The sequence below is a fragment of the Euleptes europaea genome, chromosome 1, assembly GCF_029931775.1.
Source record: "Euleptes europaea isolate rEulEur1 chromosome 1, rEulEur1.hap1, whole genome shotgun sequence".
Lineage (NCBI taxonomy): Eukaryota > Metazoa > Chordata > Lepidosauria > Squamata > Sphaerodactylidae > Euleptes > Euleptes europaea.
The window spans coordinates 133,520,791-133,535,499 of record NC_079312.1 but is presented as its reverse complement, the minus strand read 5'-3'; the positions used below and the strand labels follow the sequence as shown (position 1 = coordinate 133,535,499).

At 48.6% G+C, this 14,709-nt stretch overlaps 1 protein-coding gene across 9 annotated transcripts in view; it reads left to right on the top strand.

Annotated features, from left to right (window-relative positions):
- RBFOX3 (RNA binding fox-1 homolog 3) overlaps positions 1 to 14,709 on the top strand; it is a 254,120-nt gene that overhangs the window by 231,038 nt on the left and 8,373 nt on the right. For 7 of the 9 annotated variants that reach the window (XM_056864576.1, XM_056864610.1, XM_056864617.1 and 4 more), the window contains 9 exons: positions 774 to 1,028; positions 3,118 to 3,258; positions 3,948 to 4,001; positions 6,478 to 6,570; positions 7,679 to 7,739; positions 8,950 to 9,003; positions 9,495 to 9,627; positions 13,619 to 13,658; positions 14,589 to 14,650. In XM_056864576.1, the coding sequence (XP_056720554.1) occupies positions 774 to 1,028; positions 3,118 to 3,258; positions 3,948 to 4,001; positions 6,478 to 6,570; positions 7,679 to 7,739; positions 8,950 to 9,003; positions 9,495 to 9,627; positions 13,619 to 13,658; positions 14,589 to 14,650 (893 nt within the window). The remainder of the gene's footprint in view (positions 1 to 773; positions 1,029 to 3,117; positions 3,259 to 3,947; positions 4,002 to 6,477; positions 6,571 to 7,678; positions 7,740 to 8,949; positions 9,004 to 9,494; positions 9,628 to 13,618; positions 13,659 to 14,588; positions 14,651 to 14,709) is intronic. The other 2 variants (XM_056864569.1, XM_056864590.1) reach the window with 2 other exon arrangements.

Genomic DNA, 14,709 nt, shown 5'->3' with positions numbered 1-14,709 from the left:
AACTTTACAGCTTTTATTCTAGCAGGACTGATGCTGCAGAAGATGCCTTTACTGTGGTCAACATTTTAAAAAAACAGGTATTGTTCCTCAGGTCTTTCCTGCTTCTGAGAGCCAGTGCGGTGTAGTGGTTAAGAGCGGCAGACTCTAATCTTGAGAACCGGGTTGGATTCCCCACTCCTCCACATGAAGCCTGCTGGGTGACCTTGTGCCAGTCACAGTTCTCTCAGAACTCTCTCAGCCCCACCTACCTCACAAGATGCATGATGTGGGGGAGGGAGGCGATTGTAAGCTACTTTGAGACTCTTTATGGTGGAGAAAAGAGGGGTGTAAAAACCAACCCTTCTTCTTTTTCAAATTTTGTACAGTTAATCACATATTACACACACACCCCTACTTCTGGAATAAGCATGACTTAGAACTGTGCCTCCTGCTGCCTGGAAGCCCACTGTGATTGAACCACTCTACAAATGTCCTCAGTTTGCTTCAGGGTTGATTTTTCCTGGCTTCAGAATCGGGGCTTCCACGATGCAGAATTTGGACTACCACGTTATCTTTTTGTTTTTTGAGCGCAACCCAGCACTGACTGTGGCGTGTCGAACATGCTCTGGTTATAGCTTGGAGCTAAAATTACTCTAACGGAAGTCCTCAGACAGATCTGTATCTGCCACTCCCAAAGAGAAGAGGGAATTGATGATGTGCCATGACCACGTTTATGATTTCTCATGAAGTTTTTGGTCATGAGTAAGCGTGTTTGTCTCATTATGTATCCTCAGGGCAACCAGGACGCCACGGCTCCGCCTGACGCAATGGCCCAGCCCTACCCTCCAGCCACATACCCACCACCCCCACAGAATGGCATCCCTGCAGAGTATGCTCCTCCGCCACACCCGCACCCAGCACAGGATTACTCAGGGCAGAGCGCAGTACCTGAGCACGCCTTGACTCTCTACACGCCAGCACAGAGCCACACTGAACAGCCGGGCACTGACGCCAGCACGCAGTCCATAGCGGGCACACAAACAGTACCGGTAAGAGATTCTGTGGCCTCAAAAGGGAATCGGCTTTGGCATGGAGAATGCCTGGCAGTGGTGTGCCGGGCAATTGTGGAAAGCAAATTGAATGGGGAAGAAGGAAGGTAGTTCTCTCTGCGAAAATGCAAAACAGAAGCAGGGGGCTGGGAAATTCATTCCCATACTTGGATATGAAGCCCAAGGAGAAACTTCAGTTAGATGGAAATGGGGGGGGGTGAGGCTAGGGTTGCCAGGTTCCTCTTCGCCACTGGTGGGAGGTTTTTGGGGCGGAGCCTGAAGAGGGCAGGGTTTGGGGAGGGGAGGGACTTCAATGCCATCGAGTCCAATTGCCAAAGCGGCCATTTTCTCCAGGTGAACTGATCTCTATCTGCTGGAGGTCAATTGTAATAGCAGGAAATCTCCAGCTAGTTCCTGGAGGCTGGCAACCCTAGGTGAGGCCTATCAGCTAGCACTGCTTGGCAAGGGGGTGGTTTGAAGCAGCAGGTCACACTCCATCTTTCTAGCCATCTTGTCCACATTACAACTGAGACCCAAGGACAGCCAGGGATTTATGGGCCAGCATCAAGATGGGACAGGACTGGAGCAGCAGAGGGTTTGTGCAGCAGGAGGCAGGCCCGTTCAGGCAATTGTAGCACCCTGCTGCCCCCAGGGGCATTTGTGGCTCAGTGCTTAAGTTTCCTGGCTCCCCTCTTGCCCCTAATCACTTGTAATCTACCTGCTTGGCAGCTTGCCAATCCCATCGTGCCAATGATGTGGTTGTAATGCAGCTCGGCAAGGAAGCGCTGAGTGAGCAATTCCCAGCCGCTCCTCGGTCCCTGAGTGCCAGGCTGGCTCCTTGCCACCACGCAGCTAGGAAAGCAAGCGCTGGCTCCCCACGTGGCCGGCAGGCAGGCAGGCAGGCCTCCGTGGGAACTCAGAGCCGGGCAGCTGTTTCTCCCCATCCACTGAGGCATCTGCTCCGCCCCAGTCCTTATCGCACTGTCTCACGTACTCAATGCTTAGCATTCATATAGCACTTTTGAAGTGCCTCACAATGAACCCTACAACAGCATTATAACAGAGGTTGAAAACACATGGCCGTTTAGTCCTGCTGTTCTCCCTGGAATGCAGCGATTCCCCCTTGTCCAAACACACGGACATCTCCCTAAAGCTGCACCAACTCTCTCCATGGCGAAACTTTACCTGGTTTTCCTATCCTCGTTTTGTTCCGATTTTTAGTCAAGTTTCGTTCTTCTTGGGAGTGTTTGCTGGTGCATTTAACCACGCGTGTTGATTGCCTCTTCCTTCTGGTGCCCTTCACCACTCCCTCAGCAGGTTTTCCTTGCCGCACTTCAAGGCGGCGGCACCTCCACCTGCCTCCGGGACTGGCGGAGAGGCTGCCGTGGTGGCCAGAGCGATGGGCGGCAGAGGCAGAGCAGGGGCAGCTCCTTCTGCATTCATGCGTTCGGTTTTTTGAAATCGGTGTTGAAAATCGCGCTAATTTAGGGGGACAAGCGACAGAGAAACAAGCCATGAGTTAACGGCCATAGACTAGTGTTATTAAGTAGAAAAGAGCAAGAGTCCAGTAGCCCCATAAAGACTAACAAAATTTCTGGCAGGGTATGAGCTTTTGTGAGCCGCAGCCCACTTCTTCAGAAAGCTCATACCCTGCCAGATATTTTGTTAGTCTTTAAGGTGCTACTGGACTCTTGCTCTTTTCTACTGCTAGTGACAGACTAACACGGCTACCCATCGCTTGTATTATTAAGTGTTGCAGTTGGAGTGGGGGGGTGAATAGTGGCTTACCAGAGAAGACTTAGTGAACAAGAAAAGATTTGACTCAGGGTTTTCCAGGCTCTCCACTCATGGTCTGACGATCTCTGTATGTCCCCAGTTCTGTATGCCATTAAAGGTTTGAAACCACATGACCTCACATTCAAGCATGCCCCTAGTCAAACATCTAAACCCATTTGTGACAAGCAAAACCCACTCACTAATACCTGTGCACATATCTGCCCATTGCAAGGTGTGGCAAGAAACACGCACATACACAGATGTTTGAAACAGTGCTGAAGTCATGGTGGAAATATGTCCCCCCCCCCCCCAGCAGACAGATGAAGCGGCACAGACAGACAACCAGACGCTACACCCGCCGGAGAGTGGCTCCGATAAGCAGCAGCCCAAACGGTTACATGTTTCCAACATCCCTTTCCGCTTTCGGGACCCTGACCTGCGGCAAATGTTTGGGGTGAGTCATTTCCATCCGCACACCGCATTCACACTCACGTGTCCCCAGGAGGTCCAGGGTCCCTGGGAGTGGTAAAGGCAGAGCCAGTGCTGTGAAGACCAAATGCTGTTCCCTAGCTTGCCCCCAAGTCCCTGCGTCCTGACTGAGCATCCTCTGCATAGCTCCTTTGCAAACCCCTAATAGCCACTGGGTCTGCCTTCCAGAGCCATGGGTGGGATGCAGGGTCCCTCACTCTCTTCCTTCAACGACTCTCTGATTAAGCCACACCATGGCAGGAGCCTCCCTCCGTTTCTCGTGACCCTGGGCCCCAGCGAATTGGCATGCCTTATCAGCCAAGCGTGTTTTAAACTGGGCAGCTCTGCATGTCGCAACATGCAGTGAATAGATGCTGCTTAAATGATTAAGTATCCACCCTGTTGCTGCTGTACTCCCAAGGGGTGGCGATGGGACCCAGCGGCCACTGGGGACACAATAAAATAAGAGGAATTTTGTCTATGGTGGCAGACCCTAGTGCTTCTGTGTGGGCACCTTACCTTCTGAGAATGGCCCTGATCCTAGCAGTTGCCTGAGTGTAGTTCCCAAGGAGAGGGGATTAATCAAAGCAGAAAGGTTTACGTTGCCAAGAGAGGGTGGCAAGGGAAATGTTTGACTGCGTCCCATTTTCACCATCCATTTGCCCTTCTTTTCAGCAATTTGGAAAGATCCTGGATGTTGAGATCATTTTCAATGAACGTGGCTCCAAGGTGGGTTCAGTATGTTGATGTATGGTAGGGCCCTAATTTCAACACGGGCACATCTTCCCAGCGGGCCAGCCAGCCCCTCTCAGTGTCCCACCCTGCCCCACTCACTCCTGTCCCTCCCGTTCTCTTTGCCGCCTCCTCTCGGTGCCTCACTTTGCCGATTCATTTTAGCTTCCCCGCCCCACCCACACAACTCTGCAGCCACGGTGTTAACAGTATTTTGATGTGTACTTCCCACCTTAATGCTGATGTGCAGAATTTATAGTAGTTATTGTACAGGTTTTCCAATTCTAAATTCATAACAGCATAACTTTCTGAGATGATAAACTAGTAGCCACAAGCTTATATAAAAATAGCAATTTAAGGCAGGAAAAGAACACTCAACTGTGGTATAATGAGTAATCATTCTCACAGAAGAAAAGCCGTATTTTACATGCGGCAACTTGGCACAAAAGGTTGAAGGCGGCAGATATGAGCATGGTTCTGTAGTTGCCTTTTTAAGAAACAAACACCAAAACATTTTTGACATGGTCTGAACCTTATTTCCCTGAAGGTATGAGGTGTTCAGCGTTTGACAGGATTTCAAATTCCTACCCAACTGGTAAAGAACTCTAGGGGAAAAGACAGATATCTATTACAAAGAGTCTCGCAGTGCTGTGAACGCTCTCTCTCTTTCATTACGAGCGGCTGTAATAGATCAGCAGGCTGAATGCTCATATAGGCTACAGCCGCCAGCTGGTCATTCTGTCACTGCTGCCTCTCCAGAACAAGGCCACATGCAACTGGTTGCCTGCGATGGGGAGAGACTGGTCTGCTTCCATCTTGGGCAAATGATCAGCTAGCAAAAGGAAGCTCTTAGATGCAGGTAGCTTTCCTGGATCTCTGCTTTCTCATCTGCCTCCCCACCCCACCCCCCAATAGCACAGCTTCTCCTCCTGCTGGAAAACAAAGCACCCCACAGGCAACACTTGCGATAGAAGCAGCCTAGAAAAGCACCCAGTTGCAGAACACGTCTTTTCCGAACTGAGGGGTAGGGAGAGAACTGGCAGCGGTGATGTGACCAGGCAGTGACCACTAGTGTTGGATATGCTAACATGTTACAGCCAAATATGCATTAAAAGGGGATCTCCAGCCCTGTTGCACAACACCGTGAGCCTCTTTCCCAAGCCCTGGTCAGTTTCGGTCATGGCTTTTAAAAAAGGTAAAGATCCCTTGTGCAAGCACCGGGTCATTCCTGACCCATGGGGTGATGTCACATCCCGATGTTTACTAGGCAGACTTTTGTTTGCGGGGTGGTTTGCCAGTGCCTTCCCCAGTCATCTTCCCTTTACCCCCAGCAAGCTGGGTACTCATTTTACCCACCTCGGAAGGATGGAAGGCTGAGTCAACCTTGAGCTGGCTACCTGAAACCAACTTCCGTTGGGATCGAACTTAGGTCATGAGCAGAGCTTTTGACTCTGCGCCACAGGGCTCCTTAGTCTTTTAGTCCTTATAGTCCTGTAAAATGTCTTCCTATGACCTACTTTCATTTCCCTTTCCTTTATCCCTTAGAAGCTCCTTGATCCACTGATCTTGAGCAGCATAGTTTTGAATCTAATGTTTGGGGGATATAAGGACTGAGATAAATTTTGCCAATGCCAGTGTAGCCTTGGGATCCCTGTCACTTAATAAAAAAGGCATTATATCAGACACAGAGGCATTGGATTTATGTATTAAAAGAGGAGAGTTGTATTGTGCTCTAAGGTCCTCATCAAAATGGCATTCCAAGAGCAAATGAGCTGATGAGTCAATGGAGCCAGAAGAGCACAGACAAGTCCTTTCCAAGTATGGTAAATTCCAAATTCTGCCTTGCATAACCATAGAAGGGTTAGCATTTAATCTAGCTAGAAAAAAGGCTTTAGAGAGGTGAGGAATTGTCAAAAAGTAGGTATAGGCAGGCAAACCACGTGGTGGTGGTATTCCGAAAAACTGAGATTAGCAAACGCGACAAGCATGAAAAGATGTGCTATCCATAATCATTTTCCAGGAAAAAAATGGATCCAGGGTGGACAGATTCCATTGCAAGTACCAGTACCACAGCCCAGAACTTACATACATCCATTGCCCCCTGGGGGCCCATTTCCTTCAGGTGTGGTAAACCCTCTGCCAATTGTCACCTCTTAGGAAGCCAGTGTCTGTCTTACTCCTCTCCAGCCTTACCCTGTTCCGTTCTCCTTCCATTGCCCCATCCCCCCAGTCCTTGGGGTGGTTGGGGAAGTCCACATCCTACCTCTTCTCCCAGGCCCCGGGAGTCTCTGTCTCTGCTGCTCCTTACTCACCCCTTCTCTCTGTCCTGTCCCTCCCACCCACCCCTCTCTCTCTGTCTCTTTCTCTCTCCATCCTTTTCTCTTCCTCCTGCCTCTTTCCCTCCCCATCTCTCTCTCTCTCTCTCTCTCTCTCTGTCTCTCTCTCTTTTTCCCTTTCTGTCCCCCACTCACAGGGTTTTGGGTTTGTAACTTTTGAAACTAGTGCAGATGCCGATCGGGCACGGGAGAAGCTGAACGGCACCATCGTAGAAGGACGCAAAATCGAGGTGCGGCCAGGTGCACTGCCTGCTCTGCGTCGGGTGCTAGAAGCCCCGTGTGCTCTCCTCCGTCCCGTCCCTCCTGTCCACTCCTTCCTCTTGAGCCTCACAGGACAAGCAGGCGGGCGAATGGATGTTGCATGCCTTGTGCTGTAGATGCCCAGAGGGTGAGAGGGAGGGGATGTGGAGTGGAAGGGAAGGAAGGCGGAATCCCTCTTCCACAAGCAGCCGCTAGTTGTGGCCAGGTGTTTGGGCCAACCTAAAGGAAGTAAGGCCTAGCTTTTCCCAGATTAAGAAACCAGCTGTAGCCTCCATGGGCTTGAGATGTCTAGGCCTAGGGGAAGTTTGCCATTTGGCTGCCATTCTATCCTCCTTCCTGGATGTTTTTTATTTAAAATATTAAGTGGTGAATGTAAACAGTGCAAATGAGAAATGGCGGAATGGCTTGGTTTTTGCCCCAGGGCAGCTGGCACAGCCCTTCTTGCTTTCACTGGGGCATGCGCTGCTGCATAAGGATCGTGCCTGCTGTGAAAGGGGCTCCTACCAGAGCTGCTTAGTTCTGGTAAACCAGAGCTGTGTGGAAGGGGAGTAGCGCTGTGTTTATCCAGACTCTGTGTTTCACTCGATCTCCCGCCATTTTGCTCTGGGCTTGGGTTTTTTTATGTCCTTTCTCGTGTGGCGTTTGCATGGTCTGTCCAGCAAATGGTACTTCCACTGTGCATGCAGCCTGGGCAGGGCCTTGCATGTTAGCTGTGAATGTGACACTGGGATTGTGCAAGGGGAAGTTTCGGGAATGTGGCAAACCTTTTTGAACTCTTTTGCATCTTAACTCCATGCTCTACAAGGGGCTGCAAGTTGGAAGGCAAAGGGCATTTTGAATGAGGTAGAGATCCGAAGATCGACGGTCAGTGAGTGGGTCAAAAGAATTTTCGGTTAAATCTATCACTGCAGGCAGAGCATCTCCTGTGACGATGAATTTGATCCAGGGTCCTAAATATGTTTGTGAATCCTGAAACTTTCCTTGTATCACCAGTCCCAGATATCACCCTTTATATCAGGAGCAGGTTTGGTCCAAGTCCTGTCGATCACACACGTTCTCTGCTCTTTATCTCCCCAGGTCAACAATGCCACAGCACGGGTAATGACAAACAAGAAGGCGGCCAATCCCTACACAAATGGTAATGGAATGGGGAGGGCAGAACTGGAGAGGGGGTGATGTCTGCCAAACTAGCAGGCCCTTTTATACATTTGTTGACCAACTGAAAAAAAGGGGGGAAGAAACTCAACCTGAAAGTAGAACGAAACAAAAGGGGTTGAGCTAAACACTATTAAAAGATCAACAAATATATCTGTTTTATTAATATGGTGCACAATTATGTTAAAACCACAGGACCTACAATGTTATATTAATAGGGTTGCCAACTACCAGGTAATAGCTGGAGATCTCCTGCTATTATAACTGATCTCCAACCGATAGAGATCAGTTCACCTGGAGAAAATGGCCGCTTTGGCCATTGTACTCTATGGCATTGAAGTCCCTCCCCTCCTCAAACCCTGCCCTCTTCAGGCTCCACCCCAAAAACTTCCCGCCGGTTGCGAAAAGGGACCTGGCAACCCTATATATTGTATTGTATTGTATTGTATTATACATCCTGACATCTCCATTAATGTAATACAAGGTAAAATATATATAAAAGCCTTTTATTTTGTGTTGCTTTGTGTAGGGATGTTTATTCCATGTGTATTAAAACATGGCTCACAGCTCACACCTTGTATATGATGTCAAGCTTCTCAGGATCAATAATTTTATGTATGACCACTGAGGAAGGCCTAGATAAGGCCGAAACGCGTCTTGTCTTAGTTTGATCCTTGTATGTATATGCATCAACTATGAATGTGTTGTATGTATATGTTTATTGTTTTTAGTTAGCTGACATTGTAGGCCCTGTGTTTTTAACATAATTGTGCACCATATTAATAGAACAGATATATTTGTTGATATTTTAATAGTGTTTAGCTCAACCCCTTTTGTTTTGTACATTTGTTGACCTCCATCTCTGGGATGGGGGTTGTTTTCTAAAAACTGGAGGGGCTACAAGAAGTGCAAAATGTGTGATGCGGGGAAGCCTAGTTTTGTGATACATTTTTTTGTGATATATTTCGGAGAACAGAAGTGGCAAGACAAAATGAAGAAACTAGCAATCCTCGACCTCCGTCTCTAGTGGGTCTGACATCCACTCTCCCCCGGGGCCAGGGCTCTTGTTTTCTTTCTTCGTAGTGTGTAAGGCTGCCAACCCCTTTCTTAGGCATACAGGAAGGAGGGATGGAAGTGGAGGGCAAGTAGGACTTAAGGGGTGTTTTCATGTCTCCTTGTTTTTTTCCCCCTAGGTTGGAAGCTGAACCCCGTGGTGGGCACGGTCTATGGCCCTGAGTTCTATGCAGGTAATGTCTGGATCAGGCTGAGTCCTTGGGCAAGAGTTGCCCCTTAGGAATCTTAGAAAGACCACTGAGTTTCATAGGAGATCCTCTATTCTTTCTTGTTCCTAATATGCAGCTGTCCACTATTGCTGATAAAAACCAGAAAAAAGGAAGAGGGGGGATTGATGGATAGAATTAGGACTTCAGTAAAGCAGAACGGAGGCATAATAATGCTTTGGTTATTCTGCATACCTCTTGTTGTGGGGCCGTAGAAGGGAGTGACAGGGGCAAGAAGATTAGAAGCGGAAGGATTATTTCAGATCTGTGCATAACAGAGAGATGGAAGAGAAGGGTGAGGTTTGTATGAGTGCATTGGACTATGTCTAAAATCCTCACCCAAAGTATACGGGGGTGCTCTTTGTCTGCCTATCGCACGGACATGGGCATTAAATGTTTAAACGTGTTCAGGGTTATTCCCAGGTGATTGCTCATGGAAATTTCTCTCTCTCCTGCAGTGACAGGTTTCCCATACCCAGCCACAGGAACAGCAGTAGCATACCGAGGGGCACACTTACGGGGAAGGGGCCGCACAGTCTACAACACGTTTCGGGCAGCTCCCCCACCACCTCCCATCCCCACGTACGGAGCGTGAGTATTTGGCAGCAGCTGGGCCTTTCAGTGGGGGCGGGGTGAACCATTTTAGCAGGAGCAGAATGGCCATCGCGCTCATCGAGAGTGTGCCTGATTGGTCACTACCCCGGAAGGCCTTTGGTGGAGGGCCTTTGGTGCCCCTCCTCTCCCTCTCTCTCTCTCACACACACACCATCATCTCCAGGGTCTGCCATCCAGCACTCACACCCTCCTGCTCCTCCTGCCAAACCAGCATGCTTGGCAGAAGTAGCGAGGACTGCCTGGAAGAGCAAGATCCAAGGCCCTGCCGCTCAGGCAGACAAAAGAGCGAACTGCAGAGCTCATCTCAGAAAGGCAACCCTGCACGCCTCAGTAAATCCCCCTTCTGTCCTCCCTGCTTTCCTCTTCATCCCCCTCCTCCTCCACCACCTTCTGCCTCACCTCCCTACTTTCATCCCACGCTGCCTTCTCTCTTCCTCCTGCCCTGGCAGCAGGCCACTCCTTAGCTGCTGGGTCACCCCCTCTGATCACAAGTGTCCTGCTCCCTCCCAAGCACATCTTCCAACCCTACGCAGGGGGGGAGGGCTGGCAGCCTCAAGCTTGCTCCTTCCACACCATATATTGTCGGGCTTCCTGGCATGGGGGACTCCAACCCGGCCTCACCTCTCTTTTGCCCTGGCAGCCCCCTGCAGGCGGGCAGGGCTCGTGGGGCCAGGGTCTCACTGCGAGTTATTCCCTCTCTCCTCATTGAGGCAAAAGTGCTTGATGGAAGTGTTGCTTCTCAGAGATGTCAGAAAATGTTTTTATTTGTGTGAGTGTGTGTGTGTGTGTGTGAGAGAGAGAGAGAGAGAGAGAGATTTTCCATCCTTCCTATTAAATTGTTACGTTTCAGCGACAGTTCTAGAAATTAACATCAGTGAAGAATTTGAGCAAAGATGTTAGAATGAACGTTTATGTTTTCCATTCTAAATTAAGTCTTTGAAACCTATGTCTTTGTGTTGTACCAATAAAAACATCTTCATTTAATTTCACTAAGGCTGGCAATCCTAAGGACGCTTTTCTGGGCGCAAGCCCCATTGAAGTGAATAGGAGTAACTGAGTAGATCTGCTCAGGATCACTCCCTAAGTCTGATATTACACTGCAGTTCAGTAATAACACCACATTCCTAGGCACTGCAATGTGACTGATCTGTTTACTTATAAATAAGTCTGAGTTCAGTGGGGCTTAGTCCCTAGTAAGGGTTTTTAGGTTTTAGTACTCTCACAGCTCATTCCTGAGCCTTGCAGCAGCCGGGGACAGCGTGGCCGAGGCACTGCCACGGCGCCTCCAAAGAGTTTTCCCAGCTTCTGCTTGGCTAACAAAGGCCTTTGAAAAAACAAAAAAGCGAAAGTGGGGGAAATAGCCCCATTGAAAACTGCATTGCTGCACCAAGAAAAACCTGGTGCAGCAACGCTGATACTAGAGGGGGTGTTCCCGCGCTGGAGGGGCTTAGGAAGCTGACTACAGTCAGCACCGCCCCTGGGAACACCCCCTCCATGCTGGCGGCGGGGTCACGCCGCCTCCATTACACTTTCCGCCCAATCCTCAGGAATTGGCTGTAAGAGTACAATCCTAAGAAAACTTTCCTGGGGGTAAGACCTATCGCATGGAACCAAGGAGGCTTCTGAGTGATCTTCTTAGGATTGCTCTCTACGGGAGCAAACCTAAGCCAGTCTACTTGGAAGTAAGTTCCACTTTATTCAGTGGTGCTTACTCCCAGGAAAGAGTTCTTAGGGATGCAATCTCAGTTCCCTATCATCACTACAAGGTTTTCAATTATTTCAGCCAAAGAAGACAAAAAGTGTTCCACCCACAGCAGAATTTAATGGATGCTTTTTAATTCGGAAACAGGATGGCTCAGAGGTGGGGTGGGGAGGCATGCCCCTGCGTTACTACTAGCCTTGTCTCCGCAGCCCACTTCTTACAGGGTGACTTTAAATCATGTCAGCAGAAGCCTCTTGGCTGAGTTCATTAGGGAATTGTCAAAGTCAACAGGCGTATTTTAGCTTTAAAGTTTTTCTTTTCCATCCGGTATTCTTTTTCCCCTCCATCTTACAGTTGTCATGAGAATAATCATAGGAGTCATAGGATTCTTTATTTATGCTCCATTAACTAAATAAAGTTTGGCTACATTTGGAATACCGTGTACAGGTTTTTGTTGCCCCCATTTCAAAGTGGGTTTTGTAGAGCTAGAAAAAGTACATAAAGGAAACCCAAGTGATCGCTTACAAGGGAAGCCTCAGGAGTCTCCGGCATTTCAGTTTTAAAAAGAGGTGATTAATGAAGAGAGGGGAGACAAGACAGACATGTGTAGAATTATGCATGGCTGAAGACTGAATACAAATAGCGCTCTTCTCCCTGGGCGAAAATTCAAGAACTTGTGGTCACCCAGTGAAACTGATGAACAGGACAGGTAGACCGGCGGAGTTTTTGAATGTCTCCAATGCTGCAGTCCTATGCGCACTTTACCTGAGAATAAGCCCCATTGAACATAATGGGACTTATTTCTGAATAGACCCACTTCGGATTGTGTTTCAAGCCATCTGGGCAGCCCCGTGTTGGGCTGAACAGCCGATACAAAGATTATGGCACTTTTCCCCAGGGCTCCCCAGTCCATACCTGCTCTTTGGTCAGAGGCACAAGCTAGAGAGCAAAAACCTTATTTCCCTCCGGGAGGTGACTCTGGAACTCATAAGAAGCCATGGTGGACACTTCCTGGTGTGGACACACTAGACCTCTGACCACATCAGTTACAAGTCCTGACGACGTGCCTAATTAGGTGGTTGGAGGGCCTAGGCATTCCCTGTTCTGAAGTGTCTGCCTTAGGCATGCCTGATTGCGTGAATGGCATTCTTTGCCATGTTGTCTGGGCATAAATGTGAAACGGATGATGAAACATTCCTAGCATTAGATAGGTTCCAAACTCCACAGGAAAATTATAATTCTATCATTAACCAAGAAAACCCAGAAGACATCTCTCAATCTTCTCCTTCAGATTTTACCTTTATGGTCAGGAGTCTTGTTCCTGTTTGTGACAACAGTTTTGCACTTTGCAATTAAAGAAATAAAGTCAGTTGATTCTACCTGGATGTAATCTCTGTATAGGGAAATTCGAGTTTACTGTGCTATGCAGTGAAAGGTGAGGGGTTTGTTTTGTTTTATGCAGCTGGAGTAGTGCAGTGGGTGTGGCTGCCGGGTCCATGTACCGTACTTGCAGCACGAAAGATGCTTGTGTGGCATTTCCCACATTGTGATCAACCCACAGCTGGGAAAGCATCCTGTGTAGTCATGGGTTTTTCCCCCCAATCTTAAATTCCATGTCCAACATAAATTATGCAAGCCAATTAAATGTATGCAGATGTTCTCTGCAGAAAATGCTCAATTTGCATGCTCTGTTCTAAAATGGGTTATTTTACATTTTGCGCAGCGTAGAAGTGGGGGCGGCGGCAAGAAACTGCATTACTCTGGCATCAGGAGGAGTATGGGCATGTGTGGGACATCTGGGAGCCTATGGGGAGGAAAACCCGAATAGAAGCCATGCAAGAGAGGACAAGTAGTCTGAGCCGACCCAGAAGTTCCTCCCCTTACTTTCAGTACCCTACAGGCGTGCGGTTCAGAAACTTGTGTATTAAATTTTTTTTTAATGAGCTCAAAGCTATCATGATGTTCATATGAATGCACTAATATGTGGAGTGTGTCTGAGAGTGACTGCTCTTCCTTGGTCATCCCACTCACCTGTCAGCAGGCAGATCACCCCATCAGCCTGATGACTTGCATAACTCCCTTGCATCTAGGCAGAGAAAGGCAATTAACAGCGACTAAACCAACTCACAAAGGTTGATTTGGTGCCAGGACTGTGGCTATCCCTTGATATAAATTTGCAGCCGCATGGAATGGACAAAGTGCTTCTTCACACACAGCCAGAAGTCACGATTGTCTTTTTTTTTCTTTCTCTCGTTTCCTTTGCAGAGTGGTTTACCAGGATGGATTCTACGGTGCTGAAATTTACGTAAGCCCAGCTCTTCTGATTGCTCTTGGGGATCCTTGTTTGTGAAGCAAATGTAGCATTTTAGTTTCAAGTCAGGGCTGTAGTAACACAGCAGCTGGTTTTCATGTATGCCACCTACTTCCTGTTCCCACAAGCAGTGTCCATTGCTGACAAACCTGCATGCTGCTTTGTGGAGGTTATATTGGGTCTGCCAAATTGCACCTGCTGCCTGGGTTCTGAACTGGTAGGGATAATGGAGAGTCCGCAGGTTTGGGGAGATAAAGGAGGCAGGGCAGCACTTGCACATCTCCCATGGCTGTGTCTTTTTTTGTCCCTCCTGAATTGCAAACCATAATGCAAAACATTTCAGAAATAAATCTGTAAAAATGCTTAAAATCGGTTTCCCCATGCATGTGCTAGGAGGGGACTAGGACAAAGAAGCACCTTGGATGCAATGCAAGATGATGAACAAGGGATGGGGATTAGACTTGTGCAGGTGTGATATGCTAGCAGCCCGTTCCTTTTTACATCTGCTCCCCCAGAGGGCAGAATTTATTTTCTGGCCCCGTGTCAGCAGGCTGTATTACAGCGGCATTTCCCCTCCATATTTAAAGTGCTCTGGGCAATATTTCAGGCAGGCTGTGACGGATTTATCAGAGGCGACATCTCGTTAACACTGCCACCCGCCAGGGAGGTGACATTCTCTCCTCAGCATGTTTAATTTCTGCAGGTTAATGTTAGCGAGACCCCCAGGGAATGCTAATGAGACTGGCATTGGGCTAGCCTTGGGGGTGGGTACATGACTCCCCCCCACCCCCGGACTGGGCTTGCGCCTGGTGTGCCCAGTTTTTTTGCTAGGAACTGGCCTCTTGGCCTAGGCACCCCCTTCCCCAGCTGGCCAGGTAGGCAGGTTTCTCGTCTTTAATGGCTTATTTCTCTTGTTTGCTTCAGGGAGGTTATGCAGCCTACAGATATGCTCAGCCTGCAGCAGCAGCAGCAGCTTACAGCGACAGGTAAGCAACCTTGTGTGTAGAGAATATCACTTTTACTCGACAGAGAACCGATCTTGCAA